At 44.3% G+C, this 26,586-nt stretch overlaps 1 protein-coding gene across 1 annotated transcript in view; it reads right to left on the bottom strand.

Moving 5' to 3' along the window:
• Positions 1-26,586, bottom strand: part of LOC129712119 (astrotactin-2-like) — an 863,305-nt gene that overhangs the window by 291,757 nt on the left and 544,962 nt on the right. The window contains 1 exon segment of the mRNA XM_055660334.1: positions 20,921-21,186. Within this exon segment, the coding sequence (XP_055516309.1) occupies positions 20,921-21,186 (266 nt within the window).

A 26,586-nucleotide genomic window follows, 5' to 3' on the forward strand; every position in this document is an offset into this window, starting at 1 on the left:
TGAGTTTCTCCAGCTTTTTTGTGTACCTTCGATTTTCCAGCATCTGCAGTTCCTTCTTAAACAAGAATATATGTTGTTGTTTTAAGAGATAATTCATATAATCATTTGCCTTTGAAGCCAAGTGGCCTATTCAATTTTAAATACAAAGAACAGATTTTGGTTCAGAATGCTCACCAGAGACTACTCACAACTAATCAATTCTGCAGCTGAGGTACAGAGTGTTCAGCCTACACTCATTTACTTTCATTACACCACATTTCTGAGTGTCAGGAAGGAATAAAAACCTTGTAAAAAAAAAAGACCAATCTTTTCTTTAATTGCTTAAACTTAAGATGTGGCAGAAGGCAAAACGCTGACCCAAAGAAAAGAGAATCATCAGATCGCCAACAACAGCCAAGTTTTGCAAAAAATAAAACAACCAGAAAAAAAATTGAAAATTCCCCTGTTTGATATCAAATTATGTATCGGAGAAATGACAAATTCTTTCAAAAAGCCAAATCTATTGAAAGCAAATCAATTCTGCGGGGATGTGATACTCATCCACTGTTGCAATGGCAATTATAGAGATCTAGAGGGTGATTTAGAGAATGTTTGTTCTGTATCTGATTATGCTGGAATTACTGATCTGAACAATATCCTTAAATTAGATTAGGTTAATGCATTCCAAGGTTTCACAAAATATTAGCCCCAGTAGCGTTTAACCACTTGTGGTGACCTCGCAGACAACTGTTGTTCACTTGGACTTTTGGTTGTAAAATATATTCTGCCGTTCGTGTATTCCCAGCGAGAAGTCACGTGCTCAGGATGTGTGGGATGGTGTTTTAATCCCATTCTGGAAGGAAATTTCCTTTGGTTGTGGCTTGATGCTGAGGACAGACAATCTTGGAATTCTTTTCACGGATCCACCTTCGTATGCCAAGGTACAAACTCTTACAGACTCATAGAGTCGTAGCAACGCACAGCATGGAAACAGGCCCTTCGGCTCATCTGGGACATGCCGCCCAAGCTACCCCATCTAAGGTCGCCCCATATGCTTACCCTTGAAAAAATTGTCCCTGTAAACATTTCCCATCTGAGTACTAATCTGTGCCTCTTGGTCTGAAGAAGGGTCTCGACCCGAAACATCGCCGATTCCTTCTCTCCAGATATGCTACCTGAACCCGCTGAGTTACTCCAGCATTTTGTGTCTATCTTGGGTGTAAACCTGCATTTGCAGATCCTTCCTACACAAATGTATATTCAGTTATGTTACAGTACCTGCCTCAAATACCTCCTCTGTGAGTTGTGTGGGAACGAACTGCAGATGCTGGTTTCAAACCGAAGATAGACACAAAAAGCTGGAGTAACTCAGCGGAACAGGCAGCATCTCTGGAGAAAAGGAATGGGTGATGTTTCGGTTCAAGACCCTTCTTCAGACTGACAGTTTGTTCCATATACCCACCCGAGTTAAAAAGTTGCCCCTTGGATTCCTATTAAATCTTGTCCCTCTCATCTTAAACCTATGTCCTCTGATTCTTAATTCCCCTATACTGGGTAAAAGACTTTGTCCATTGTTCTCCTTATTGTTTTATGCACATCTACAAAATCACCCCCAGCATTCTGCACTCCAAGGAACAAAATCTCGACCCGAAACGTCACCTATTCCTTTTCTCCAGAGTTGCTGCCTGACCCGCTGTATTCCTCCAGCTTTTTGTGTCAGTCTTCGGGGTAAACCGGCATCTGCAGTTCTTTTCCACACGAGGAGTCTTGCGTTGTAGTTCCACTTGCCCTGGGATCAGATTGCAATTGTCGCTTTGCAATCTATCTCAGGATCAGGGATATCAACGATATCCATATCCCCAAGTTGCAGTTACCACAGCATAGGGACTCACCAGCAGAGGTCATTACATACCCACGAGGAGCATCAACCATGTATGCAGACACAAAGAGTTACAGGTGCTGGTTTATACCAAAGACAGACATTCCAAAGACATGGAAACATAGAAAAATGGGTGCAGGAGTAGGCCATTAGCCCTTCGAACCTGCAATATGATCATGGCTGATCATCTAAAATCTGTACCTTGTTCCTGCTTTTTCCCCATATCCCATGATTCCTTTAGCCGTAAGAGCTACCTCTAACTCTCTTGAAAACATCCAGTGAATCGGCCTCCACTGCCTTCTGTGGCAGAGAATTCCACGTATAGGTTAATTGGCTTTGGTACAATGGTACTGGCGTGTGTGGGATAGTGTTAATGTGTGGGGATCGCTGGTCTGTGTGAACTCGGTGGGCCGAAGGGCCTGTTTGCGTGCTGTATCTCGAACCTAAACCAAGCTAAACTGAGCAGACACAAAGTGCTGGAGAAACTCAACTGGTCAGGCATCAACTCTGGGGGGGAAAAGGGTGGATCACCTTTCCATTTTCTCCAGAGATGCTGCCTGAACCGCTGAGTTACTCCAGCACTTTGTGTATACTTTGGTACGAACCTTGTGTGATTCTCCGCAAGTTGGCTGTACAGAGCCAACTTACGGTACTCATTCAATTGTCATGCTGACATTAGTTTATTTAACTTTGCAAGGGAATGAAATAATGTATAATTTAATAACTGAAAGATATTTTTCCGAGTAAGATGAATAACGAAGTATAAGTGGAAACTCAAATTCTAGCAGTCCTAATTATCGACAAGCTTTCCATCCAAAATAACCTTTCCATTCCATAGCTCAAACTCACTCTTTTGTTGTGAATTTGCTGTATATTCATATGTTGATAGATTGGAGCGGCTGGGCTTGTACACTCTGGAATTTGGAAGGATGAGAGGATATCTTATTGAAACATATAAGATTGTTAAGGGTTTGGACACGCTAGAGGCAGGAAACATGTTCCCGATGTTGTGGGAGTCCAGAACCAGGGGCCACAGTTTAAGAATAAGGGGTCAGCCATTTAGAACGGAGATGAGGAAAAACATTTTCACACAGAGAGTTGTGAATCTGTGGAATTCTCTGCCTCAGAAGGCAGTGGAGGCCAATTTTCTGGATGCTTTCAAGAGAGAGTTAGATAGAAAGATATCTTAAAGATAGCAGAGTCAAGGGATAGGGGGTAGAAAGCAGGAGCGGGGTACTAAATGTGGATGATCAGCCATGATCACTGTGCATGGTGGTCGGTGCTGGCTCGAAGGGCCGAATTGGCCTACTCCTGCACCTATTGTCTATTGACTAAATGGGAAGTGATTCAACGCAACTTGCAAGGCAAGGTGACCAAAACAAAATGGGAAATGTGACATGTCCAGAAGTGTGGTAGGTTTTAGTGCAAAGTCATTTAAATGGATGGATGAAATCACGGCTAAACATAGAACAGCCCTCGAGGGTCTGAGCTATAGGGAGAGGTTGAACAGGCTGGGAGCACAGGAGGATGAGGGGTGATCTTATATAGGTGTGCAAAATCATGAGAGTAATTGATGCACAGAGTCTCTTGCCCAGAGTAGGGGAATCAAAAACCAGAGGATTCAGGTTTAAATCTGAATCTGGGGGAAAGATTTAATAGGAATTTGAGGAGTAACTTTTTCACACAAAGGGTGGTGGGATGTATGGAACAAGCTGCCAGAGGAGGTGGTTGAGGCAGGGACTATGGCAACGTTTAAGAAACAGTTAGACAGATACTTGGATAGGACAGGTTCAGAGGGTTATGAACCAAACATAGGCGTGGGACTAGGGTCGAAGGGACATGTTGGTCGAAGGGTCTGATTCCACGATCGATGCCTTTATGACTTAATCACTCTAACAGCTCAGCACAGAAACAGGCCCTTCGGCCCACAATGTCCATGCTGAGTATGATGCCAAGTTAAACTAATCTCCTCTGCAGGCATGTGATACATATCCCTCCATTCTTTGCAGAGATTCTTCCATGTGTCTATCTAAAAACTACATCGACAGCACTATCATGTCGGCCTCCACCACCACCCCCTGGCCGTGCGTTCCAGCCTCCCCCCCTCCCTCCATTCTCTGTGTCAAAATAAAACCTGCTCACATGGATCAGGACAAAAAAAATGACAAACTATAATGGGAGGAGGACTGCTTATTCGATATATTATCATATATGTGACATTGAAATAATTAAGGAAAGGCTTACTTATTCTCTCTTAGAGCAGAGTACCCTCTTAAATATTATTTTCTTCGATTCAAATGTTTTTATTAAGTTAAACTTTTGGCTCCAGGCAACGTTTGTAACTCAATAATTTCAGTCGTTGATTAGGTTTGGAATCGGCCCAGATCTTCTTGACCAGTGCACGTTGCTCCTAAGGTCTCGGTGACCAGCACACTGGACAGTACTCCCATGGGGTTTAAGTTTCATTAAAACCCTTGCTTCTCAGTAGGTCTTGTTTGGAAACGGTTCAACAGCAATACACAATCCAGACCTTCTTAACAGCCGAACCCCGGGGCCCATGACAAAGCGAGAGGTGGAATTAGTTTCTGACCTGCACTCTACGCAAGTGTCTGAAGCCTGGTTAGCTTTGGTCCCCTTCGCATGACGATGGAGCTATTGATAGAAGGCTTGGGTCAGGAAGCCTCATCACTTCATTGCATTTCTATTACAGTTTACTGTAAGTAAGGGCTGCACGATGAAGCTCACTTTCCAGTGAAACTTCTCCCAGTTCCCCGGTGGCTATTTTTTTCGCCTGCGTTTTTGGACTCACATATGGTTTCCAGTCCAACCATTATTCAACAGAAAGCAAGCGTCAAAAGAAAGGAAATTAGTTGTCAGGTTCAGTGCAGAAGTCCATAAATCATTTTTAAGTTAGTGAATTGTGAAATTTCTGTATTTATGGACGCTCGTGGACACATGAATGCAGTTTCCTGCAAATGCTTTTCTTCCAAAAGGAACCAGGGGCCGAGCGAGAAAGATTCACTTACCACCTTGTGCGTAAATCTGCCAAAACGCTTCGAGCTTAGCGAGGTGACAAATTGCTGTCTGAGGACAGACTCTCTTACAGACAAAGGATTAGTTGAGTTGAAGGTTCACAGCACGCCAATTTTAATAAATGTGGACCAGAAGTCAATGAAAGGAAATCACTCATCTCGTTAAGAAGTTGCTGAGGTGTCATTTCAGTGTTTTATGGACATATCAACAGGCATTCAGACAAGGAGCAACACTTTGGGTTGTGGAAGACCATGCCTAATGAGATGGTGCTACAGGGAAAGTCCGCTTGAAGTCCGAGGTAGCATTTATGCATGTGCAACTCATAAATGTATACAGCACACTTGGGGACACTAAGTCTTAACACGCCAAGTCCCGGTGTAAAGGCTCCTGAGGGTAGTTCATTTTATAAGACTGGGTGCATTTATCGCTTAATGCATCTTATTCCTGGCCTCCAGAACAGTCATCGGCTTCATGCTCGTGATGGTATTCAATCGAGGTAACATTTCCACGCTAATTTCTCAATTGCGGATGTGGAACATAGAGGCCCAGTGTAGGGGGATCTCTTGCCCAGAGTAGGGGAATCGAGGACCAGAGGACATAGGTTCAAGGGGAAAAGATTTAAGAGGAATCCGAGGGATAACATTTTCACACAAAGGGTGGTGGGTGTATGGAACAAGCTGCCAGAGGAGGTAGTTGAGGCTGGGACTATCCCATCGTTTATGAAACAGTTAGACAGGTACATGGATAGGGCAAGTCTGGAGGGATATGGACCAAGCGTAGGCAGGTGGGACTAGTGTAGCTGGCACATGTTGGCCAGCATGCACAAGCTGGGCCGAAGGGCCTGTTTCCACACTGTATCAGTCTATGACTGAATCTAGAGAGGCGTTTTTCAATCAGCCTAAATGAGGGAAGTGTAGAATTTGCTGGGGTCAAGTATAACAAACCAACTACTCACATAAAACCTATGGATCAACATTGGGTGGTTCTTCTATGTATTCAGTCCAAATGTGAATGGACACCATGTACAAAGGTAGAATCGGGAGTTAAACAGGCCCTACATAATATTTGACCAATACATTTGAGATTGCCTGTTCATGTTATCATGATAACATTAGCTCCAGTTACTGAAATACTTTGGGTGTGTAGAAATAACAGCTTATACAACAAGCAAAATTATAGAAGGTTCGCGATCCAAAATGTCACCTATCCATGTTCTCCAAAGATGCTTGCCTATTTGTTTAGTTTAGTTTAGAGATACAGCGTGGAATCAGGCCCTTCAGCCCATCGAGTCCGCACTGACCGGCGATCCCCGCACACTAACACTGTCCTACAGTTGAGACAGTTTATCACGGACAGTTAACCTACAAACCTGTACGTTTTTTTGGAGTGTGGGAGGAAACCAGAGCACCGGGGAAAGAGCCACACAGTCACGGGGAGAGAGTGCAAACTCCGTACAGACAGCACCCGTAGTCAGGATGGAACCCGGGTCACTGGCGCTGTGCAGCAGCAACTCTACCGCTGGGCCACTGTGTTGCCCCAGTGATCCAACACGTTACTCCAGTAGTTTGCGCCCTCACGTGGACGTCGGCATCTGCAGTTTCTTGTTTCTATTAAGGAAAATTATTTCAAAGATCCATCACATTTATACATGCATGGAGAGCAATGTAATTCAGAATCCACTGTTTGGTGAGATAATATAGTCACTTTGAGGATTGGAGACCATATTTCACCAAGACCCGTCTCACCGATCTAGATACTTGGCTTTGATCGACAGAATGAGAAACAAATCAATCTTTTCAACAGATTTGAGTTGAAATAGATGGATAAAAGTAGACTAAATGAGTAGGAAGGAACTGGAGACGCTGGTTCACACTGAAGAGAGACACAAAATGCTGGAGCAACTCAGCGGGACAGGCAGCGTCTCTGGAGAGAAGGAATGGGTGACGTTTCGGGTTGGGACCCTTCTTTAGACTTCAGAGTGAAGAAGGGTCTCGACACGAAACGCCACCCATTCCTTCTCTCCCTCCCTAGATGCTGCCTATTCCTTCCCTCCAGAGATGCTGCCTGTCCCGCTGAGTTACTCCAGCATTTTGTGTCTCTCTTCAGGATAAAGTAGACATTTCTGCAATTTCTACTGAAAAAGTCCATCATATTACGACCGCAAGCTAAGGATTAAACCAAGACCACGCACTAACAAATTGACCTTGGAAGTACTTCAATATTTTCTCTTTCAGATTATTTATTCACAGGCAAATTGGAAGATAAACGGTAATTGATTATTTAAGAATACAAAGTTTATTTTCTATTAGTCAGCTTTCAGAACCCGGAATGTTTTCATTGATGCAACAGGGATAAAGTGCGATTGCGAATTTCGTCAAAAAGTGGCACATGTCATTTAAACCTGAGCTTGCTCATGTTGGATCTAAGAACTACAAAATCGCTTTCTTAAAACAGTGTTTTTGGGTTTAGCGATACAGGCCCTTCGGCCCAACAAGTCCATGCCGTCCACTGATAACCTGTCCTCAGTAGTCCTATGTTATCACACTATCTCGTCCACTCCACACTAGGCCAATCAACCTATAAACTCTTTGGGGTGTTGGAAACCAGAGGAAACCGTTGAAGGGTGGTGAATCTGAGGAATTCTTTGCCACAGAAGGCTATGGAGGCCAAGTCAGTGGATATTTTTTTAAGGCAGAGATAGATTCTTGATCAGTACAGGTGTCAGAGGTTATGGGGAGAAGGGAGAGAGATAGATCAGCCATGATTGATGGCGGAGTAGGATTGATTGGCCGAATGGCTTAATTCTACTCCTATCACTTATGAAATCCAGCCGGTCACAGGGAGAGTGTGCAAACCCCACAAAGACAGCATTCCGAGGTCAGGATTTAACCTAGATCTCTGGTGGTGTGAGGCAGCAGCTCTACCAACTGTGCCATTGTGTATGTGGGAAGATATGTCTCTGGGTGTTCAAATTATGAACACCCAGAGCACGGATAAAGTGTTAAAATAGTACAAGACACATTCCATCTAATGGGATTACATTCTCTGTGGTTAATTGCCATGATCTCATAGAATGTTATGATGGGTTTGAATAGATTAATAGCTTTTTCGATATTAGTTTCAATAATGGAACGGTCTCTGACGTGCCGCTCTGGAATAAATGTTCAAGATACTAAGTCGGTGGCATGGTGGTGCAGCGGTAGAGTTGCTGCCTTCCAGCACCAGAGACGCAGGTTCGATCCTGACTGCGGGTGCTGACTGTATGGAGTTTGTACATTCTCCCCGTGACCACGTGGGTTTTGTCCGGGTGCTCTGGCTTCTACCCACATTCCAAAGACGCGCAGGTTTGTAGGTTAATTGGCTTCAGTAAAATTGTAAATTGCCCCTAGTGTGTGTAGGATAATATTCGCGTGCAGGGATCGCCGGTCGGCAGGGACTCGGCCTTGTTCATGCGCTGTATCTCTAAACTAAATAGCCAGACGCAAAGAAAATAAATTTTTAACAGCATCGTAATAGCTAGTTGTAAAACTTTATTGACTGCCTTTGTTATTTGTCTTTTTATATTGTTTGACAAGTGGTCAAATTAATAAATGAAAGAAAATGTACGACAAGCAGTGAAATTTCATTTTACCACCAAGCAGATGTTTCAAAGTTGCATGAACTACACTGGACTACTTCCCTGCTGGGAAGATAATGCTTACTACAAGTTAAACTGCAACTTGAAAATTTTGTACAACTTTGGTCAGTGCAAGGAAAAAATATAGTTCATCAAAATTAAAATCTTTTTACATTCCCTGTTGTTAATTGGCAGGATCGCAATGAACATAAAAATAGGTTTTGACGAGGAGATGGGGAGAGGAGATGACTAGCTTTTTCTGTACTAGTTTCAATAAATTCGAAATTTGTTTCAGGACGGCACGGTGGCTCAGCGGTAGAGTTGGTGTCTTACAGCACTTGCAGCACCGGGGACCCGGGTTCGATCCTGACCACAGGTGCTGTCTGTACGGAGTTTGCACGCTCTACCTGTGACCTGCGTGGGTTTCCTCCCACGCTCCAAAGACGTGCAGGTTTGTAGGGAATTTGACTTGCTATAAATGTGAATTGTGCCGGGTGTGTTTGCATTTCGTTGTCTCTGTACTGTACACTGACAATGACAATTAAAATTGAATCTGAATCTGTGTGTTAATGTGCAGGGATCGCTGGTCGGCGCAGACTCAGTGGGCCGAAGGGCCTGTTGCCGCGCTGTATCTCTAAACGCTCTCTGATGTGTCACTCTAGAATATGTCTTTCAATATACTAATGTTAATATAAAATACTAACTCGAACAAATAGCTCAACAGGAGAGAGCTATCAAGTTGTGAAACTGACAGGATTGATTTACAATGAATCATAAAAACAGCACAATGATGACAGGAATACATTTAGTAAATGCTTTTCCAGAGAATAGACTTACATCCTGATAGTTTCTGACTGTATTGCTTTGACTATGTGGGTAGTAACATGGATAATAAATACTGAAAGGCATAGTGTCAGAGTCGTAGAGTCTTACAGCATTTAAACCCAACTTGCCCACACTGGCCAACATGTCTCATCTACATTAGTCCCACCTACCTGCATTTGGCCCTTATCCCTCTAAACCTGTCCTATCCATGTACCTGTCTAAATGTTTCTTAAATGTTGCGATAGTACCTGCCACAACTATCTCCATACACCCACCACCCTTTGTGGGAAAAAGTTACCCCTCAGGTTTCTATTAAATTAAAACTATATTGATAGGAAATTTAGATTGCTTTTGGAAGCAGAAAGCTAGATGATTTGGCTTGTATCAATAATTTCTACTGTACTAGGTCTAACTCTGAAATGAACAGTACTTTCCCATTTTGAGGAAGTGAGCATGATGCCTTGTCTCAATTCCAAAATGAGTCTCTGGCAATGAATGTTCAGTGGGACCCGTAGTCAGGATCGAACCTGGGTCTCTGGCGCTGTGAGGCAGCAACTCTACCGCTGCGCCACTTTCTTGCGGCAAGTAGGAAGGAACTGCAGATGCTGGTTTACACCGAAGGTAGACACAAAATGGTGCAGTAACTCAGCATTGCAGGCAGCATCTCTGGAGAAAGGGAATAGGTGACGTTTAGGGTCAAAAGCTTTCTTCAGTGAAGTAGGGTCTTGACCCAAAATAGTCCTGTTCTCTTGCAAGAAGATTTTAAATTAAAAAATGCAACAAATTAATTTTAAAAATGGCCACGTTGTAGTTGCAAAGTCTCACCAGTGAAGTTTTCTGTGGAATCCTAGTTGAGTCTAGTTTATTGTCACGTGTACCGAGGTACAGTGAAAAGCCTTTGTTGCGTGCTAACCAGTCAGCAGAACAACAACAAATGATTACAATCGAGCCCTTCACAGTGTACAGATACATGATAAGGGGATAACGTTAAATGCAAGATAAAGCCAGCAAAGACGGAACAAAGATAGTCCGAAGGTCACCAATGAGGTAGATAGTAGTTCAGGGCTGCTCTCTAGTTGCGGTAGGATTATGGTAGAATGTACTGATCATAGAAGTTTATGCAAATACCTCAAGTTTTGTTTAAACGTGGGGTGAGATATTCAGACACGTGGAACGAGTTTTGTTCTGTGTTGCGCAGATGAAACGCGATTACGAGAGTGGAATGCACTTGCAACCACATCCAGGTCCAAGAGTTAGCTTTGGGAATTGGACTGGGCTCATTTGGTTGTAAGACATGCTTGCACTGATGATACGATCTCTTGTAGAGTGTTGCACGGGATATTATGTCATGTTGTCCTGGGCACTCAGACAACAGCACAGCTTTAATAGTCTTTGGAAGGGAACAGGCTAATTGCAGATTGTCAGTGTGGCTTTGTGTGGGGCAGGTCGTGTCCAGCAAACCTGATTTAATTAATTTTGAGAAGCTGGTAAAGGCGATTGATGGGGAGGGGGTCCAGAACCAGGGGTACCAGTTTAAGAATAAGAGGTAGGCCTTTTAGGACTGAGATGAGGAAAAACTTTTGCAGACGGAGACTTGTGAATCTGTGGAATTCTCTGCCACAGAAGTCAGTGGAGGTCAATTCAACTTGCCCACACGTCCAATGTCCCATCTACACTAGTCCCACCTGCCTGTGTTTGGCAAATATCCTTCCAAACGTGCCCTGTGCATGTACCTGTCCAACTGTTTCTGAAACATTGGGATAGTCCCAGCCTCAACTACCTCCTCTGGCAGCCCGTTCCATACACCCACCACGCTCAGATTCCTATTAAATCTTTTCTCCTTCACCTTAAACACAAGCTCACAGGTTATAGGAGTAGAATCAGACCATTTGGCCCATCGAGTCCACTCTGGCTGATCTCTGCTTCCTAATCCTATTTTGCTGCCTTCTCCCCATAACCCTTGACACCCGTTCTAGTCAAGAGTTTGTCCATCTCCGTCTTAAAAATATCCACTAACTTGGCCTCCACAGCTCTCTGTGGCAATGAGTTCTACAGATTCACCACCCTCTGACTAAAGAAGTTCCTCCTCACCTCCTTTTTAAAAAGAGAGCCTTTTACTTCTGAGGCTATGACCTCTGGTCCGAGGCTCTTCCACCAGTGGAAACACCCTATGTTCTCTGGACCTTGATTCACTCTGGGCAAGAGACTCTGTGCGTCTACCCGATCTATTCCTCTCATAATTTTACACCCCTATAAGGTCACCCCTCATTCTCCAGCGCTCCAAGGAATAGAGTCCCAGACTGCTCAACCTCTCCCCACAGCTCAGATCTTGGAGTCCCGGCAACATTTTGAGGTCATATGACTTAATTTTAGGTACAGACAGTTACAGACACACTTTGATTTGATTAAATGTATTTAAACCTTCAGTAAGCTATCAAAATATTAGTTCATAGTTATGTGGTTTTTAAAAGCATTATTTAGTCAATCAAACCAGAGTCGCTGATATTTTATAAAAATATTAGTTGTTCTTTTAATGCAAAGATGTTCTTTCCACTCATTTATATTTAAAAAGTAGTCTCCAATTCAAGGCACATGTCCCTGATTCAGTCTGCTCTGATTGACATTTTTCATTTGGTAACTTTAAAGTTTTATTCACCCGATGGAAATAGTTTTTCTTTTAAATGTTAAATATTGGCCCATGTTTAGCAGGTAAGAGGATCACTGGTGTATGACTTGCCCTCGCTGTTCAGAATATTCATTGTCAAAGTAAAAAAAAAAATAATGAGATAATATCTCCACCCAAAGTTCTATTTAAAACAAATGACTTCTCAACAGTGTTTCATATTTCTGATTATTCCGGGACCGATTCAAAGAAAAGGAAATGTTTGACATTTCTAATTATCACTTCCAGAACTTGCGATGATGATGCCATTATTGCCTTTCCGGTAATAGTTCAGTTTAGTTTACTTGAGAGATACAACGTGGAATCAGGCCCACTGAGTCCGTGCCGACCAGCGATCCCAGCACATTAACACTATCCTACACACACTAAGTACAATTCACAATGAAATCAAGCCAATTAACCCTTTGCGGTATGTTTCCAGCATCACTCACAAACAAATGCAGCTCTATCAATAGACAATAGACAACAGGTACAGGAGTAGGCCATTCGGCCCTTCGAGCCAGCACCGCCATTCAATGTGATCATGGCTGATCATCCCCAATCAGTACCCCGTTCCTGCCTTCTCCCCATATCCCCTGACTCCGCCATCTTTAAGAGCCCTATCTAGCTCTCTCTTGAACGCATCCAGAGAACCTGCCTCCACTGCCCTCTGAGGCAGAGAATTCCACAGACTCACCACTCTCTGAGAGAAAAAGTGTTTCTCCGTTCCCGTTCTAAATGGCTTACCCCTTATTCTTAAACTGTGGCCCCTGGTTCTGGATTCCCACAACATTGGGAACATGTTTCGGACTTAGCTTAGGCTGCCATTGGTCTATTGTGTGCAGTTCTGGTCGCCCCATTAAATGGAAGATATGGAGGCTTTGGAGAGGGTGCAGAGGAGAAGGTTTACCAGCATGGGGCCTGGATTACTAGGTTTCAGGTTGGATGGCCTTGGATTGTTTCCTCCGGAACATCGGTGGTTGAGGGGAGACTCAATGGAAGTACGTAAAATTATGAGAGGCTTAGATAGGGTGGCCACAGAACCTTGGAAATCCCCGACACTAGAGGGCATAGCTACAAAGGGGGAATTTTAATGTCAACACAGGGGATGATCATTGGTCGGTGTGGACTCGGTGGGCCGTGGGGTCTGTTTCTGTGCTATATCTCTAAAGTATCAAATCCAAGGGTGGTGGCGCAGTGGTGGAGCTACTGCCTTCCAGAGTCAGAGACCCGGGTTCGACCCTGAATACTGGTGTTGTCAGTACGGAGTTTGTACATTCTCCCCGTGACCATGTGGGTTTTCTCCGGGTGCTCTGGTCTCTTCCCACACTCCAAAGACGTACAGGTTTGAGGGTTATTTGGCTTCTGTAAAATGTCCCTGGTGTGTAGCATAGTGCTAATGCACGAGTGATCGTTGGTCAGCATGGACTCGGTGGGCCGAAGGGCCTGCTTCTGCACTCTATCTCTAAACTAACACTAAACTAGAAACTAAATGAACCAAGCGATGTACATTGCACAACAAACTACAGTTCCTAAGATGAAATCCTCCACACATATGATTTAACACTGTGATTTAGCTGTTATTTTTAAGTATTAAATATGTTTATGTTGCTTAGGGTATTTTCCTCCTAAATCCCAATGTGCCATCTGCAAATAATAAAAAAAAATATATATATATTTTCCACACTTCTGTCTGTAGAAACACAACTTTGCCAAATTTAAGTTGATTGAAGAGATAGGAGGAAGTAAATCTGAAATGGAACCTGTGGTGTACGCTAGTGTTGTGGTTTAAATAATTACATTTTTTTCCCTTCTGCATAAGCTAGGAGAAAAAAAAAAAAAGAGTAGTTCAGAAGAATGAGATTCTGATGTGGGTCATCTTGGTTCTTGGCCCTCCAAAATATTCCAAATGGAATTTAAACTGGAGGTGGTGGAGGGAGGGCTTAAGCCAGAAAGGGTTATTGGGAAGAAAGAGAGACTTTAAACTTAGTTGCATCTGGTTGGGTAACTATAGTTGGGTGGAGATTATTCCATGCTTTAATTGTGCGGGGGAAGAACGAATTGCTGTACACATCTGGCTTTGTAGCTGGGATCACAAATTGGATTGAATGCCCTCGTCTGCTCCCAATTGGTTTGGGTTTGGTGTAGGTCTTGTAGTCTATGTCGAGCTGACCATTTAACATTTTCTAAAAACAGGTCAAACGGTGAGCTTCACGTCTGTCTTGGAGAAGGTTCCACCCCAGAGAATTCAGAAGTTTGGTGAATATAGACACACTGCATTGTACAGGTACAAGGATAGGTAAGGTTGAAGGATAGGAATGGTTGAGATGGATATGTGCCAAACGCGCCAAGTGTAGATGGTAACTGCGGTAACACTATGACAATGTAAACTGCTAATAACAATTAACTGAGTTCCTCAAGATTGTGCCTGGATGTCTACACGTGCTAGAAATATTTTATTTGTTTCATTAGTAATTTGGAATGTCCCAACGTACACTGAGGCACACAGGAAAAGAACATCAACATTTGAGCAGCATTTTTGAGACATTTAAGAAGGAAATGAATTATAATTAACACATTGTTCCTGTATCTTCCAAGTAGGAATGGAGGTGATGGCAAATCCCGATTTGAGACAACATAAGTCGGCATGGGCAAGTTGGGCCGAAGGGCCGGTTTGCGTGCTGTACGATTCTGGGGCACTGTTGGTCTTGATGGACTGTCTAGACTACAGGCCATGTTGTTTGAGTAAAAGGTTCGGCCACCTTAGACTTCTATCAGGAGGAATTCACTTTTATTAGGAGATTGTGAATCTTTGGAATTCTCTACCGTCGGAGCAGTGGATATGGAGTCAATAAATATTCAAGGCTGATTTAGACTTGTTGGCCTACAGAGATATCAAAGGCAATAAAGATCAAGCAGGAAAATGGTGTTGAATGGTAGAGGTGTCTCAAGAGCCCACATTGTCTGTTCCTGCTCCTATTTCCTGAATTATAAAACTGTTCAGGATACTCACTATAGTTTAGTTTAGAGGTGCAGCGCGGAAATAGGCCCTTCGGCCCACCGAGTTCGCGACGACCAGTGATCCTGCACACGAACACTGTCCTACACACACACTAGCGACAATTTTCAATTTTACCAAGCCAATTGGCCTACAAACATGTGTGTCTTTGGAAACCAGAGCACCCGGAGGAAGCCAACGTGGTCACAGGGTGAACGTACAAACTCCGCACTGACAGCACCCGTAGTCAGGATTGAACCTGGGTCTCTGGCGCTGTAAGGCAGCAACTCTACCGACATTGTGCCACCCTAAACTCTATATACTCATTAAAACAATGATGCCAATCACAGACTTTGATGTCGACTGCACTTACCCTTTGTGTTCTTCATATATTTTTTAACTTTTTGTACATAATGACGTGGCTGCCTTGACAAGGACAACAGCATTTCAAGATATCACTAATTCATTTAGGCAATTCTCTGATTTCATATTAGGTTATTGATCAATGTTTTCTCCACAGCTTAAAAAAAATATCTGGCAGTTTTGAATATCTAAAATGCTCTGCAGGCTCTATGGAGAATAGCCCTGAGATGGCCAGTTAAAGTGACAAGTCTGTCAACTGAAGACAGGGCAAACATATTCAGACATCGATTCCCAAACACTGCAAGGTCAAAAAGTAACAAACTATGACTCAACATAAAGTTTACATCTCTTGCTGAATCACATTGTTAAAAAAATATTCTGAAATATAACACAACGGAATTAATTTCTGACGTGTTAAATGTCATTTTACGGGATGCCCTAATATTATTATAACGTGTACATCATTTCTTTAATTACAATTTTAGGAGTTAATAAGTTCATAAGTGAGAGTAGAATTAGGCCATTCGCCCCATCGAGACTACTCCGCCATTCTATCCTGGCTGATCTATCTCTCCCTCTGAACCCCATTCTCCTGCCTTCTCCCCATAACCCCCGACACCCGTCCTAATCAAGAATCAAATTGTTAAGTTGATTATTATGTTTTTTTTTTAATACCTTGGGTTACTTTTAAGTACATTATTACTCACAAATTTAGCCCTCTTTCGACTAAAGGTCTAACACTAGGGTGATCACAGTGGCGCAGCGGTAGAGTTGCTGTCTTACAGTGAATGCAGCGCCGGAGACCAGGGGTAATTCCTGACTACAGGTGCCATCTGTACGTTCTCCCCGTGACCTGCGTGGGTTTTCTCCGAGATCTTCGGTTTCTTCCCGCATTCCAAAGACGCACAGGTTTGTAGGTGAATTGACTAGGTAAATGTAAAAATTGTCCCTAGTGTGTGTAGGATAGTGTTAATCAGATTCAGATTCAGATTCAGATTCAATTTTAATTGTCATTGTCAGTGTACAGTACAGAGACAACGAAATGCATTTAGCATCTCCCTTGAAGAGCGACATAGCAAACGATTTGAATAAAAAAAAAAATAATAATAAGTGTCCGGTGGGGGGGGGAGGGTGGTGATTGGCAGTCACCGAGGTACGTTGTTCAGTAGAGTGACAGCGGCCGGATAGAAGCTGTTCCTCGACCTGCTGGTTCGGCAACGGAGAGACCTGTAGCGCCTCCCGGATGGTAGGAGGGTAAACAGTCCATGGTTGGGGTGAGAGCAGTCCTTGGCGATGCTGAGCGCTCTCCGCAGACAGCGCTTGCTTTGGACAGACTCAATGGAGGGGAGCGTGGAACCGGTGATGCGTTGGGCAATTTTCACCACCCTCTGCAATGCCTTCCGGTCGGAGACAGAGCAGTTGCCATACCATACTGTGATGCAGTTGGTAAGGATGCTCTCGATGGTGCAGCGGTAGAAGTTCACCAGGATCTGAGGAGACAGATGGACCTTCTTCAGTCTCCTCAGGAAGAAGAGACGCCGATGAGCCTTCTTGATCAGAGTAGAGGTATTGTGGGTCCAAGAGAGGTCATCGGAGATGTTGACTCCCAGGAACCTGAAGCTAGAAACACGTTTCACCTCCGTCCCGTTAATGTGGATGGGGGTGTGCGTGCCGCCTCTGGACTTCCTGAAGTCTACAATGAGCTCCTTGGTCTTCTTGGAGTTAAGGGCCAGGTTGTTGTCAGCGCACCATGCTGCTAAGTGCTGGACCTCCTCCCTGTAGGCCAGCTCATCGTTGTTGCTGATGAGGCCAATCACCGTTGTATCATCTGCATACTTGATGATGGTGTTAGTACCATGTACAGGTGTGCAGTCATAGGTGAAGAGGGAGTAGAGGAGGGGGCTCAGCACACAGCCCTGAGGAACGCCGGTGTTCAGGGTGAGGGTTGAAGAGGTGTGCTTGTCTAACCTCACAGACTGGGGTCTGTTGGTTAGAAAGTCCAGTATCCAGTTGCAGAGGGAGGGGTCGATGCCCAGGTTACCGAGTTTGGTGATCAGTTTTGATGGAATAATGGTGTTGAATGCTGAGTTGTAATCGATGAACAGCATTCTTACATAAGTGTCTCTGTTGTCAAGGTGGGAGAGGGCGGAGTGAAGTGCCGTTGAGATGGCATCCTCCGTACTCCTGTTCTTGCGGTAGGCAAACTGATAGGGATCCAGTGTGGGGGGTAGGCAGCTTTTGAGGTGTGCCAGGACCAGCCTCTCGAAGCACTTGGTGATGATGGGGGTAAGTGCAACTGGGCGGAAGTCGTTGAGGCTTGCCGCAGTGGAGTGTTTTGGCACTGGCACGATGAAGGTGGCTTTAAGGCAAGTGGGGACAACTGCTTGGGCAAGTGACAGGTTGAAGATGTCAGTCCAGACGTCTGTCAGCTGCGCAGCACAGGCACTGAGCACGCGCCCGGGGATGCCGTCAGGGCCAGCAGCCTTACGTGCATTAGTCCTACTCAGTGCCACGTATACGTCGTAGGGGGTGAGTGTGAGGGGTTGGTGATCGGCAGGTAGCACAGCCTTGATGGCTGTCTCTAGATTGTCCCTGTCGAAGCGGCCATAGAAGTGATTCAGCTCCTCAAGGAAGGAGGCGTCGCTGGATGTGGGGGTGATGTTGGAGGGTCTGTAGTCCGTGATGGCCTGGATGCCTTGCCACATGCGTCGGGGGTCGGAGTTGTTGTTGAAGTGCGGGGATCGCTGGTTGGTGTGGACCCGATGGGCCGAAGGGCCTGTTTCCGTGCTGTATCTCTAAACTAAACTAAACTACAGGACTATTTAAAAGACGTACAGGTTTGTAGGTGAATTGGCTTGATGTAAATGTAAAATTGTCCCTTAAGTGTTATTGGGTAGTGTTAACATGCGGGGATGACTGGTCGGTGTGGACCTGGTGGGCCGAAGGGCCCGTTTCCTCATTGTATCTCCAAACAAAAGTAATAACATTGGAAAGTATTGAAGGATTTGAAACACAGAGCCCAAGAGCGTAGATCACCGCGTGCCTCCATTCATGTTGTGTTTCATTATTTTTCCAACTAATTAAATCAACTCAGTTCAACATGTTAAATAATCTCAAGGAGAAAGTGACATTATGGTTATTAATGGTTTTTGGGAAAGAGTAAAATTATTCCAGCCAAAACATTGACATGGTTATCGGTCAAGGCCGTGCAAAGTTAGATTTATTGTCATCATTTTAATTTTCAGCACAATAAAATGTCAAACCAAATTAGTGAATAAACCATTCACTGTCAGTGTGCTTAAAAAACACACAAATTAGACAACAGAAACTCAATTATCTTGAATCAAGCCTCCTTTCCAATGTTTTCTGCTTTTTACAAACATTGCAAAACACAAACTGCAGGAGGAACTCAGCAGGTCAGACAGCAACTGAGGAAGGACATGGATAAAATGGCGTTAGGAGTCGGGACCGTCCATTAATCTGACCAGGTTGTCTTTTGCTCAGGTAGCATGGTGGTGCAGCTGGTAGAACTGCTCATGAGGTGATAAGTGGTAGGAGTAGAATTAGGCCCATCAAGTCTACTCCACCATTCAATCATGGCTGATCTATCTCTCCCTCCTAACCCCATTCTCCTGCCTTCTCCCCATAATCTCTGACACACATACTAATGAAAAATCTATCTATCTCCGCCTTAAAAATATCCACCGACTTGGCTCAACAGCCTTTTGTGGCAAAGAATTCCACAGATTCACCACCCTCCGACTAAATAAATTTCTCCTTGTCTCTTTCCTAAAAGAACGTCCTTTAATTCTAAGGCTATGACCTCTAGTCTAGACTTTCCTATTAGTGAAAACATCCTCTCCACATCCACTCTATCCAGGCCTTTCACTCTTCTGTATTTCAATGAGTCCCCCGTCATTCTTCTAAACTCCAGCGAGTACAGGCCCAGAAACGACAAATTATCATTATAGATCAAAGGGGCCGTGGCAAATTTCAGGGGGGCCACAGAAAAATGTTGGGATTTAGGGGGCCACAGGTTCAATGAAGGGGGCCATCGAGCTACCACCCTGCTGCCTCCTAAATTTCAGTTCTAATACATTTAAATCTATGTAGTTGAAATATTTTTGATGTTTGTGAAATAGAATAAAAGAGAATACATGCGCAATTAATAGACACTGATATTTTTATGGAAGATATTATAATATTGAAGTACTTTTTTTCCACCAATAATGTCAGGGGGGGGTGGGGGGCACAGAAAAATTAAAAGATCCCAAGTGGGCCATGAGCTAAAAAAAGATTGGGAACCACTCCTGGGATCATTCTTGTAAACCTGCTCTGGACCCTCTCCAGAGCCAGCACATCCAGCTGCAGCATAACGGTGCCAGAGACCCGAGTTCGATCCTGACCTGGGGTTGCTGCCTGTGTGGAGTTTGCATGTTCTCTCTGTGGCCGTGTGGGTTTCCTCCGGGTGTTCCGGGCACCCCAACAACGTGCGAGTTTGTAGGCTCATTGAATTCCCCTCGTGGATAAGAAAGTGGGCCAACAAAGAACAATTGTGATGATCTGCATCCACTCAGTGCGCTGAAAGGCCTGTTTCTATCCCATCTCTGTTACATTTAAAAAAATAACATTAAAAAAAAAAAAATGCTCAACCCCTACAGTCCCTTGTGTCTCCTTCCATTTCTTATTTTCCTTTAAAACCTCCAGATTTAAAAATCCAAGTTTAGAGTCACTTTAAATCAGTCCTCGAATCAATATCCTCACACCTCATTTTTCCCTTTGTTTTAAAATTTCAGTCTTGCAAGTCTTTGCTTGCCAATCATGTTTCACGGTGAGAAACAGAGTAAACTGGTGATTTTAATCCAGTAACTAACTGGATGCTAGACAAAAAATGCTGCAGAAACTCAGCGGGCAGTTGACGATGGGCTGAATGGCCTAATCCTATTACTCCTATCACTTTTGAGCTTTTGAACTTTTGAATTTATATATTTTAAAAAATGAAAGACGTGCCTTGGAATTAAACCCTACAGGGCCCGTCCCACTACGGCGAACAAATTTGCGAGTTTAGAATAGTTTGCGCTCGACTCAAACTCGAGGGCAGCCGTAGGCAATCTCCTTTGCTGACCGGGCATTTTAATTGGCTCATTGGAGTTCTCAGAACCAAGGAAAACCGACCGGGTAATGCTAAACTTTATTAAAAGTTGACTGGCTTCTTAAAAGTGTTTCCACTCCTTCTCCCTTCTCCCCCCTCTCTCTCTACAGGACTTACCATACACTGTGCAAGTCGTCTTTGACCTTCCTGTTCATCGCGGGTGTGAATTCAAGACAGCGCTCCCCCGCTTTCCCTGGCCCCCGCGTTAGTGGGACAGGCCCTTGGGTGTTTTCTGTGTGAATAAACACTGACAAGAATTATAGCTCGGTGATAGATGTAGAGACTGCAGTAGCCTGGTTTGAGTAGTATGCGAGACTTTTTGCACGACTTTGTCCCCCAATGATTCTCCTATGAACTGATGAATAAATTCTGTAGAGGAAAGGGTGGGGTTGGTACTGGGCCACTGCACTTACCTCTTTGGTGATGTTGCTCTCGATCAAGTGGTAAAGCGGGATAATATTGGTGATCTCCAGCAGTACAGGAGTTGGACTGGCCTGGTCCTTGCCTTGCCGATGGCAGAGGTGGCATGTCGAAGGACACTGCCCTTTCTCCTCACACTCAATCTCCACGCCGGCTATCGGTTGCTCATCGGACAGCATCTGGGATCCCAGCAAACTCGACAGGTAGGAAATGAAGGGGACCGATTTGATGATCTTCTTGTTTCCCAGTTCAGTTGTTTCTAAAAGTTTACAAATAATAAAAAAAGAACAAATGTCACAGCAAATGGATTGTCGAACACAGTGAGGAAATCAATGTATTGGGTGACTGAAAAATACAATATGGAAACAGGCCCTTCAGTATCTTCCCAGCTGTCTGAGGAAGGGCCATTTTTTTTGTTCTCTTCCCCGTTATGTACTATGTTTACGTAGTCTGTTGTGCTGCAGCAAGTAAGAATTTTATTGTCCCATCCAGGACATATGACAATAAAACATTCTTGAGCGTCTTGACTCTTGGCCCGAAACGTCACCCATTCCTTCTCTCCAGAGATGCTGCCTGTCCCTCTGAGTTACTCCAGCTTTTTGTGTCTTTCCAGTTGTTATCAGGTAACTGAATGGTCCTTTCATCCTGGTCATAAGGAATAGGAGGAGAATTAGGCCATTCGGCTCATCTAGTCCACTCCGCCATTCAATCATGGCTGAACTATCTCTCTCTCCCAACCCCATTCTCCTGCCTTCTCTCCATAACCCCCGACACCTGTAGTAATCAAGAAGATTAGTCCAATGTACATCAGTGGAGATCTTTTTTAAGCAAACTATCGACTTCATTGTTATATCCTGCACTAAATGTTGGATCCTTTATCCTTAATATAATAAAGTATCATTCATTCATTCATTCAATCTGCATTGTGGACAGCTCGATTGCAATCGTGTGTTATCTTTCCGCTGACTGGCTAGCACGCAAACAAAAGCTTTTCGCTGTACCTCAGTACACGGGACAATAATATACTAAAATAAACTAAACCAAAGGCCATGCCAACCGTTGATCACTCATTCTCACTAGTTTAATAGTCCTGTCCCACGGTACGAGTTCATTCCAAGAGCTCTCCCGAGTTTGCCTCGATTCAAACTCGGAGATTTACGGTAATGGCCGCTCGTCGGTAATCGGGGCTCTCGTGGCCATTTTTCATCATGTTGAAAAATCGAGTCTTCCCGTGCTTACCCGCTGTTAGCGAGTCTTCCCGAGTACCTGCCGTTAGCGCTAAGAGACGCCCCTGAGCTCCGACGTACCCGCTACGTTCATTCTCCGTGCTGACCATGAGTTTGATTTTTTTTAAACTCGGGGGAGCTCTTGGAATGAACTCGCACCGTGGGACAGGGCTTTAAGTAATCCCACTTTCTCATCCACTTCCTCCTCTCTAGGGGCAATTTACAGAGGTCAATTAATCTTCAATCCCGTACATCTTTGGGATGTGGGAGGAAATCGGAAAATCCGGAGGAAGCCCAAGCAGAAAGTGTAAACTCCACAGGAAGCACCCGATGTCAAGATCAAACCTGGGTCTCTGACACCGAGGCAGCAGCTTGATTTAGTTTAGTTTAGTCTAGTCTATCATGGATATGCAGATCATGGATATATTTCAGATTTTACACTTCTGAACACGGAGAAAAACCACGGGGCATCCAACCGACTGTAGTAACCTGAATTATGACAAACTGCAAGGTTAGGTGAGACCACAACTGGAGTATTGCGTACAGTTTTGGTCTCCAAATCTGAGGAAGGACATTATTGCCATAGAGGGAGTGCAGAGACGGTTCACCAGACTGCTTCCTGGGATGTCAGGACTGTCTTATGAAGAAAGACTGGATAGACTTGGTTTATACTCTCTAGAATTTAGGAGATTGAGATGGGATCTTATAGAAACTTACAAAATTCTTAAGGGGTTGGACAGGCTAGATGCAGGAAGATTGTTCCCGATGTTAGGGAAGTCCAGGACAAGGGGTCACAGCTTAAGGATAAGGGGGAAATCCTTTAAAACTGAGATGAGAAGAACTTTTTTCACACAGAGAACTTTTTTCACACAGAGGGTAGTTGAGGCCAGTTCATTGGCTATATTTAAGAGGGAGTTAGATGTGGCCCTTGTGGCTAAGGGGATCAGGGGGTATGGAGAGAAGGCGTTTAGTACGGGATACTGAGTTGGATGATCAGCCATGATCATATTGAATGGCGGTGCAGGCTCGAAGGGCCGAATGGCCTACTCCTGCACCTAATTTCTATGTTTTTATGTTTCTATGTTATGAGCATATTAAGTAAAGCAGTGGCAGTAAAACTTACTCAGCCGAGAACGTTGTGTATTGCGGGCGGGCAGTGCACTAAATAAGCAGACATGGTGACATGACTGGGAAATGGTGATGTACCAATTTACCAACAGAACTGATTTTACACGAAGGTAGACAAAATAGCTGGAGAAAGTCAGCGGCTGAGGCAGCATCCATGGAGCGAAGGAATAGGTGACGTTTCAGGTCGAGACCCTTCTTCAGTCTGAAGATGAAAATGTAATATGATCCCGTCAACTTTGGGACATGGATTCGAACATATCCTAGACGCATCAATAAATACATTCTCCCAAAAATATCCACCACATTGTCTGCCAACGCGCAGACTCGCATTATTGACTTCTAAAACATCCTCCCCAAGAATACAGGAGATTAGAAGCAGAAATAAGCTGCTAAACCCCTCATTCTTCCTTTGGCATTCATCACAACCATGGATGCTCGAGTAGTTGCGTTTAGTTCGAGATACAGCGCGGAAACAGACCACACAGGCCACACAGAAATCACTCAAGGTTTAATTCCAAGGCACCTCTTTCACTTTTTTAAATATATAAATTCAGAAGTTAATACGTTCATAAGCGATAGGAGCAGAATTAGGTAATTCGGCCCATCAAGTCTACTCCGCCATTCAATCATGGCTGATCTATCTCTCCCTCCTAACCCCATTCTCCTGCCTTCTCCCCATAAAAGCCCCGACACCCGGACTAATCACGAATCTATCAATCTCCGCTTCGAAAAAATATCCATTGACTTGGCCTCCACGGCCTTCTGTGGCAATGAATTCCACAGATTCACCACCCTCTGACTAAAGAATATGAAACAAGTAATGTGCGAATAAATGGTAGACAAAAATGCTGGAGAAACTCAGCGGGTGCGGCAGCATCTATGGAGCGAAGGAAATAGGTAACGTTTCGGGCCGAAACCCTTGAAGGCAACGTCTTCGTTTTGGCCCGAAACGTTGCCCATTTCCTTCGCTCCATAGATGCTGCCGCACCCGCTGAGTTTCTCCAGCATTTTTGTCTACCTTCGATTTTCCAGCATCTGCAGTTCCTTCTTGAACATGTGAGTATAAATTGCAGGCAGCAAAATGAAAGCAAAATTCAAAGTGTGGGATTTGGAGGTTGAGGGGTTGCTGATGTTGTTGGTGAATACTCTTTTTTTTCTGTTCCACTTGAAGGATTTTGCTAAGATCACAGCCAGAGTTCCATCGCTAAAACAATGGGGGGTTCTGATCATGAGCCAAGCTTTTCATGCTCTTGTGCATTTGGAGATACCTGCAACTTAATATATGCCATGATGTTCTGGTCTCCTCTCCTCCGACTCAAATTCCCACAGCAGTGCCTGCAATCGAAGCAGGTTGAAGTGATACCATCACACCCAGAAAGCTCATGAGGCCATAAGTGATAGGAGCAGAATTAGGCCATTTCGGACCATCAAGTCCTTCTGCAGTTGTACAGGGCCCTAGTGAGGCTACACCTGGAGCATTGTGTGCAGTTTTAGTCCCCTAATTTGAGGAAGGACATTCTTCCCAACTAGCAGGACATTGCTACAAGTTGGCAGCCAACACTCTTTGCCATTACAGTATTTGGATGGTGCACAGAAATGCTGGAGAAACTCAGCGGGTGCAGCAGCATCTATGGAGCGAAGGAAATAGGCAACGTTTCGGGCCGAAACCCTTGAAGGCAACGTCTTGAAGGCAACCCTTGAAGGGTTTTGGCCCGAAACGTTGCCCATTTCCTTCGCCCCATAGATGCTGCTGCACCCGCTGAGTTTCTCCAGCATTTTTGTGTACCTTCAATTTTCCAGCATCTGCAGTTCCTTCTTAAACACAGTATTTGGATAGAGTATTCTTGCTATTGAGGGAGCGCAGCGTAGGTTTACAAGGTTGCTTTTCTCCAGAAATGCTGCCTGTCCCGCTGAATTACACCAGATTCTGGCGTCTATCTTCAGTTTAAACCAGCATCTGCAGATTCCTTCCAGCACAAATATATTCTCTCTACATTTTGAGACAAAATAATTCCTCTGAAGATTGGAACTGAAAATGGCTTATCAGAAATTACATTCAGTATTTAAATCTCTACAATTTTCCAAAATGTTGGGCTGGGTTGGGAGATATTTACAACTTACGTAATATGTGTGAAACTTTCAGATGGGCTAACTTGCCACCAACTCAAGGAGGCAATCTATACAGCTCGCTTATGCCTCCTGGTGGCCGATCACCGTATGGAATTGGCACAGACTGGAAACTTTGTACTCCAGTCAAATAACCTTGCACCTAAAAGGCGTATCAAGCTTAAACTCTTAAAGTCCTGTCCCAGGGTACGAGTTCATTCCAAGAGCTCTCCCCGAGTTTGCCCTGATTCGAACTCAGAGATTTACGGTAATGGCCACTCGTCGGTACTCGGGGCTCTCGTGGATATTTTTCAACATGTTGAAAAATCTTCACGAGTCTTCCCGAGCTTACCTGCCTTTAGCGAGTCTTCCCGAGTACCTGCCGTTAGCGTTACGAGTCGCTAAGAGACGTCCCCGAGCTCCGACGTACTCGCTACATTCATTCTCCGAACTTACCACGAGTTTGATTTCTTTTTAAACTCGGGAGAGATCTTGGAATGAACTCGTACAGTGGGACAGGGCTTTTACAAATTTGACAAAGGCAGTAAGATTTCTTGCGATCTTAGTTTAACCAAAGGTGGCACCAGGTTACACGGTGGCAGAGCTACTGCCTTACAGCGCTAGAGACCCAGGACCGATCCTGACTGTGCTGTCTGTATGGAGTTTGTACCTTCTCCCCTTGCCCTGCGTGGGCTTTCTCCAGGATCTCCAGTTTCCTCCCATACTCCAAAGACGGTACAGGCAAGTTGGTTAATTGGCCTGGTACAATTGTAAATATTGTCCCCAGAGTGTGTAAGATAGTATTAATGAGCGGGGATCATTGGTCAGCACCGACTCGGTGGGCCGAAGGGCCGGTTTCCACACTGTATCTCTCTAAACTAAACTACACTTTAAGGAATAGAACAATTCAGCAGTTCATAATCAACGAATATTGCCACTAAGTTTCATAATACAATGACATAATATTGAGCATCCTCTCAGTAATGCCACCGAAGGCAGTGGAGGCCGATTCACTGGATGCATTCAAAAGAGAGTTGGATATAGCTCTTAGGGCTAATGGAATCAAGGGATTTGGGTAGAAAGCAGGAACGGGGTACAGATTTTGGATGATCAGCCATGATCATATTGAATGGCGGTGCTGGCTCGAAGGGCTGAATGGCCCACTCCTGCACCTATTTTCTGTTTCTCATTTTCTTCAG

This window comes from Leucoraja erinacea, chromosome 31 (assembly GCF_028641065.1).
Source record: "Leucoraja erinacea ecotype New England chromosome 31, Leri_hhj_1, whole genome shotgun sequence".
NCBI lineage: Eukaryota > Metazoa > Chordata > Chondrichthyes > Rajiformes > Rajidae > Leucoraja > Leucoraja erinaceus.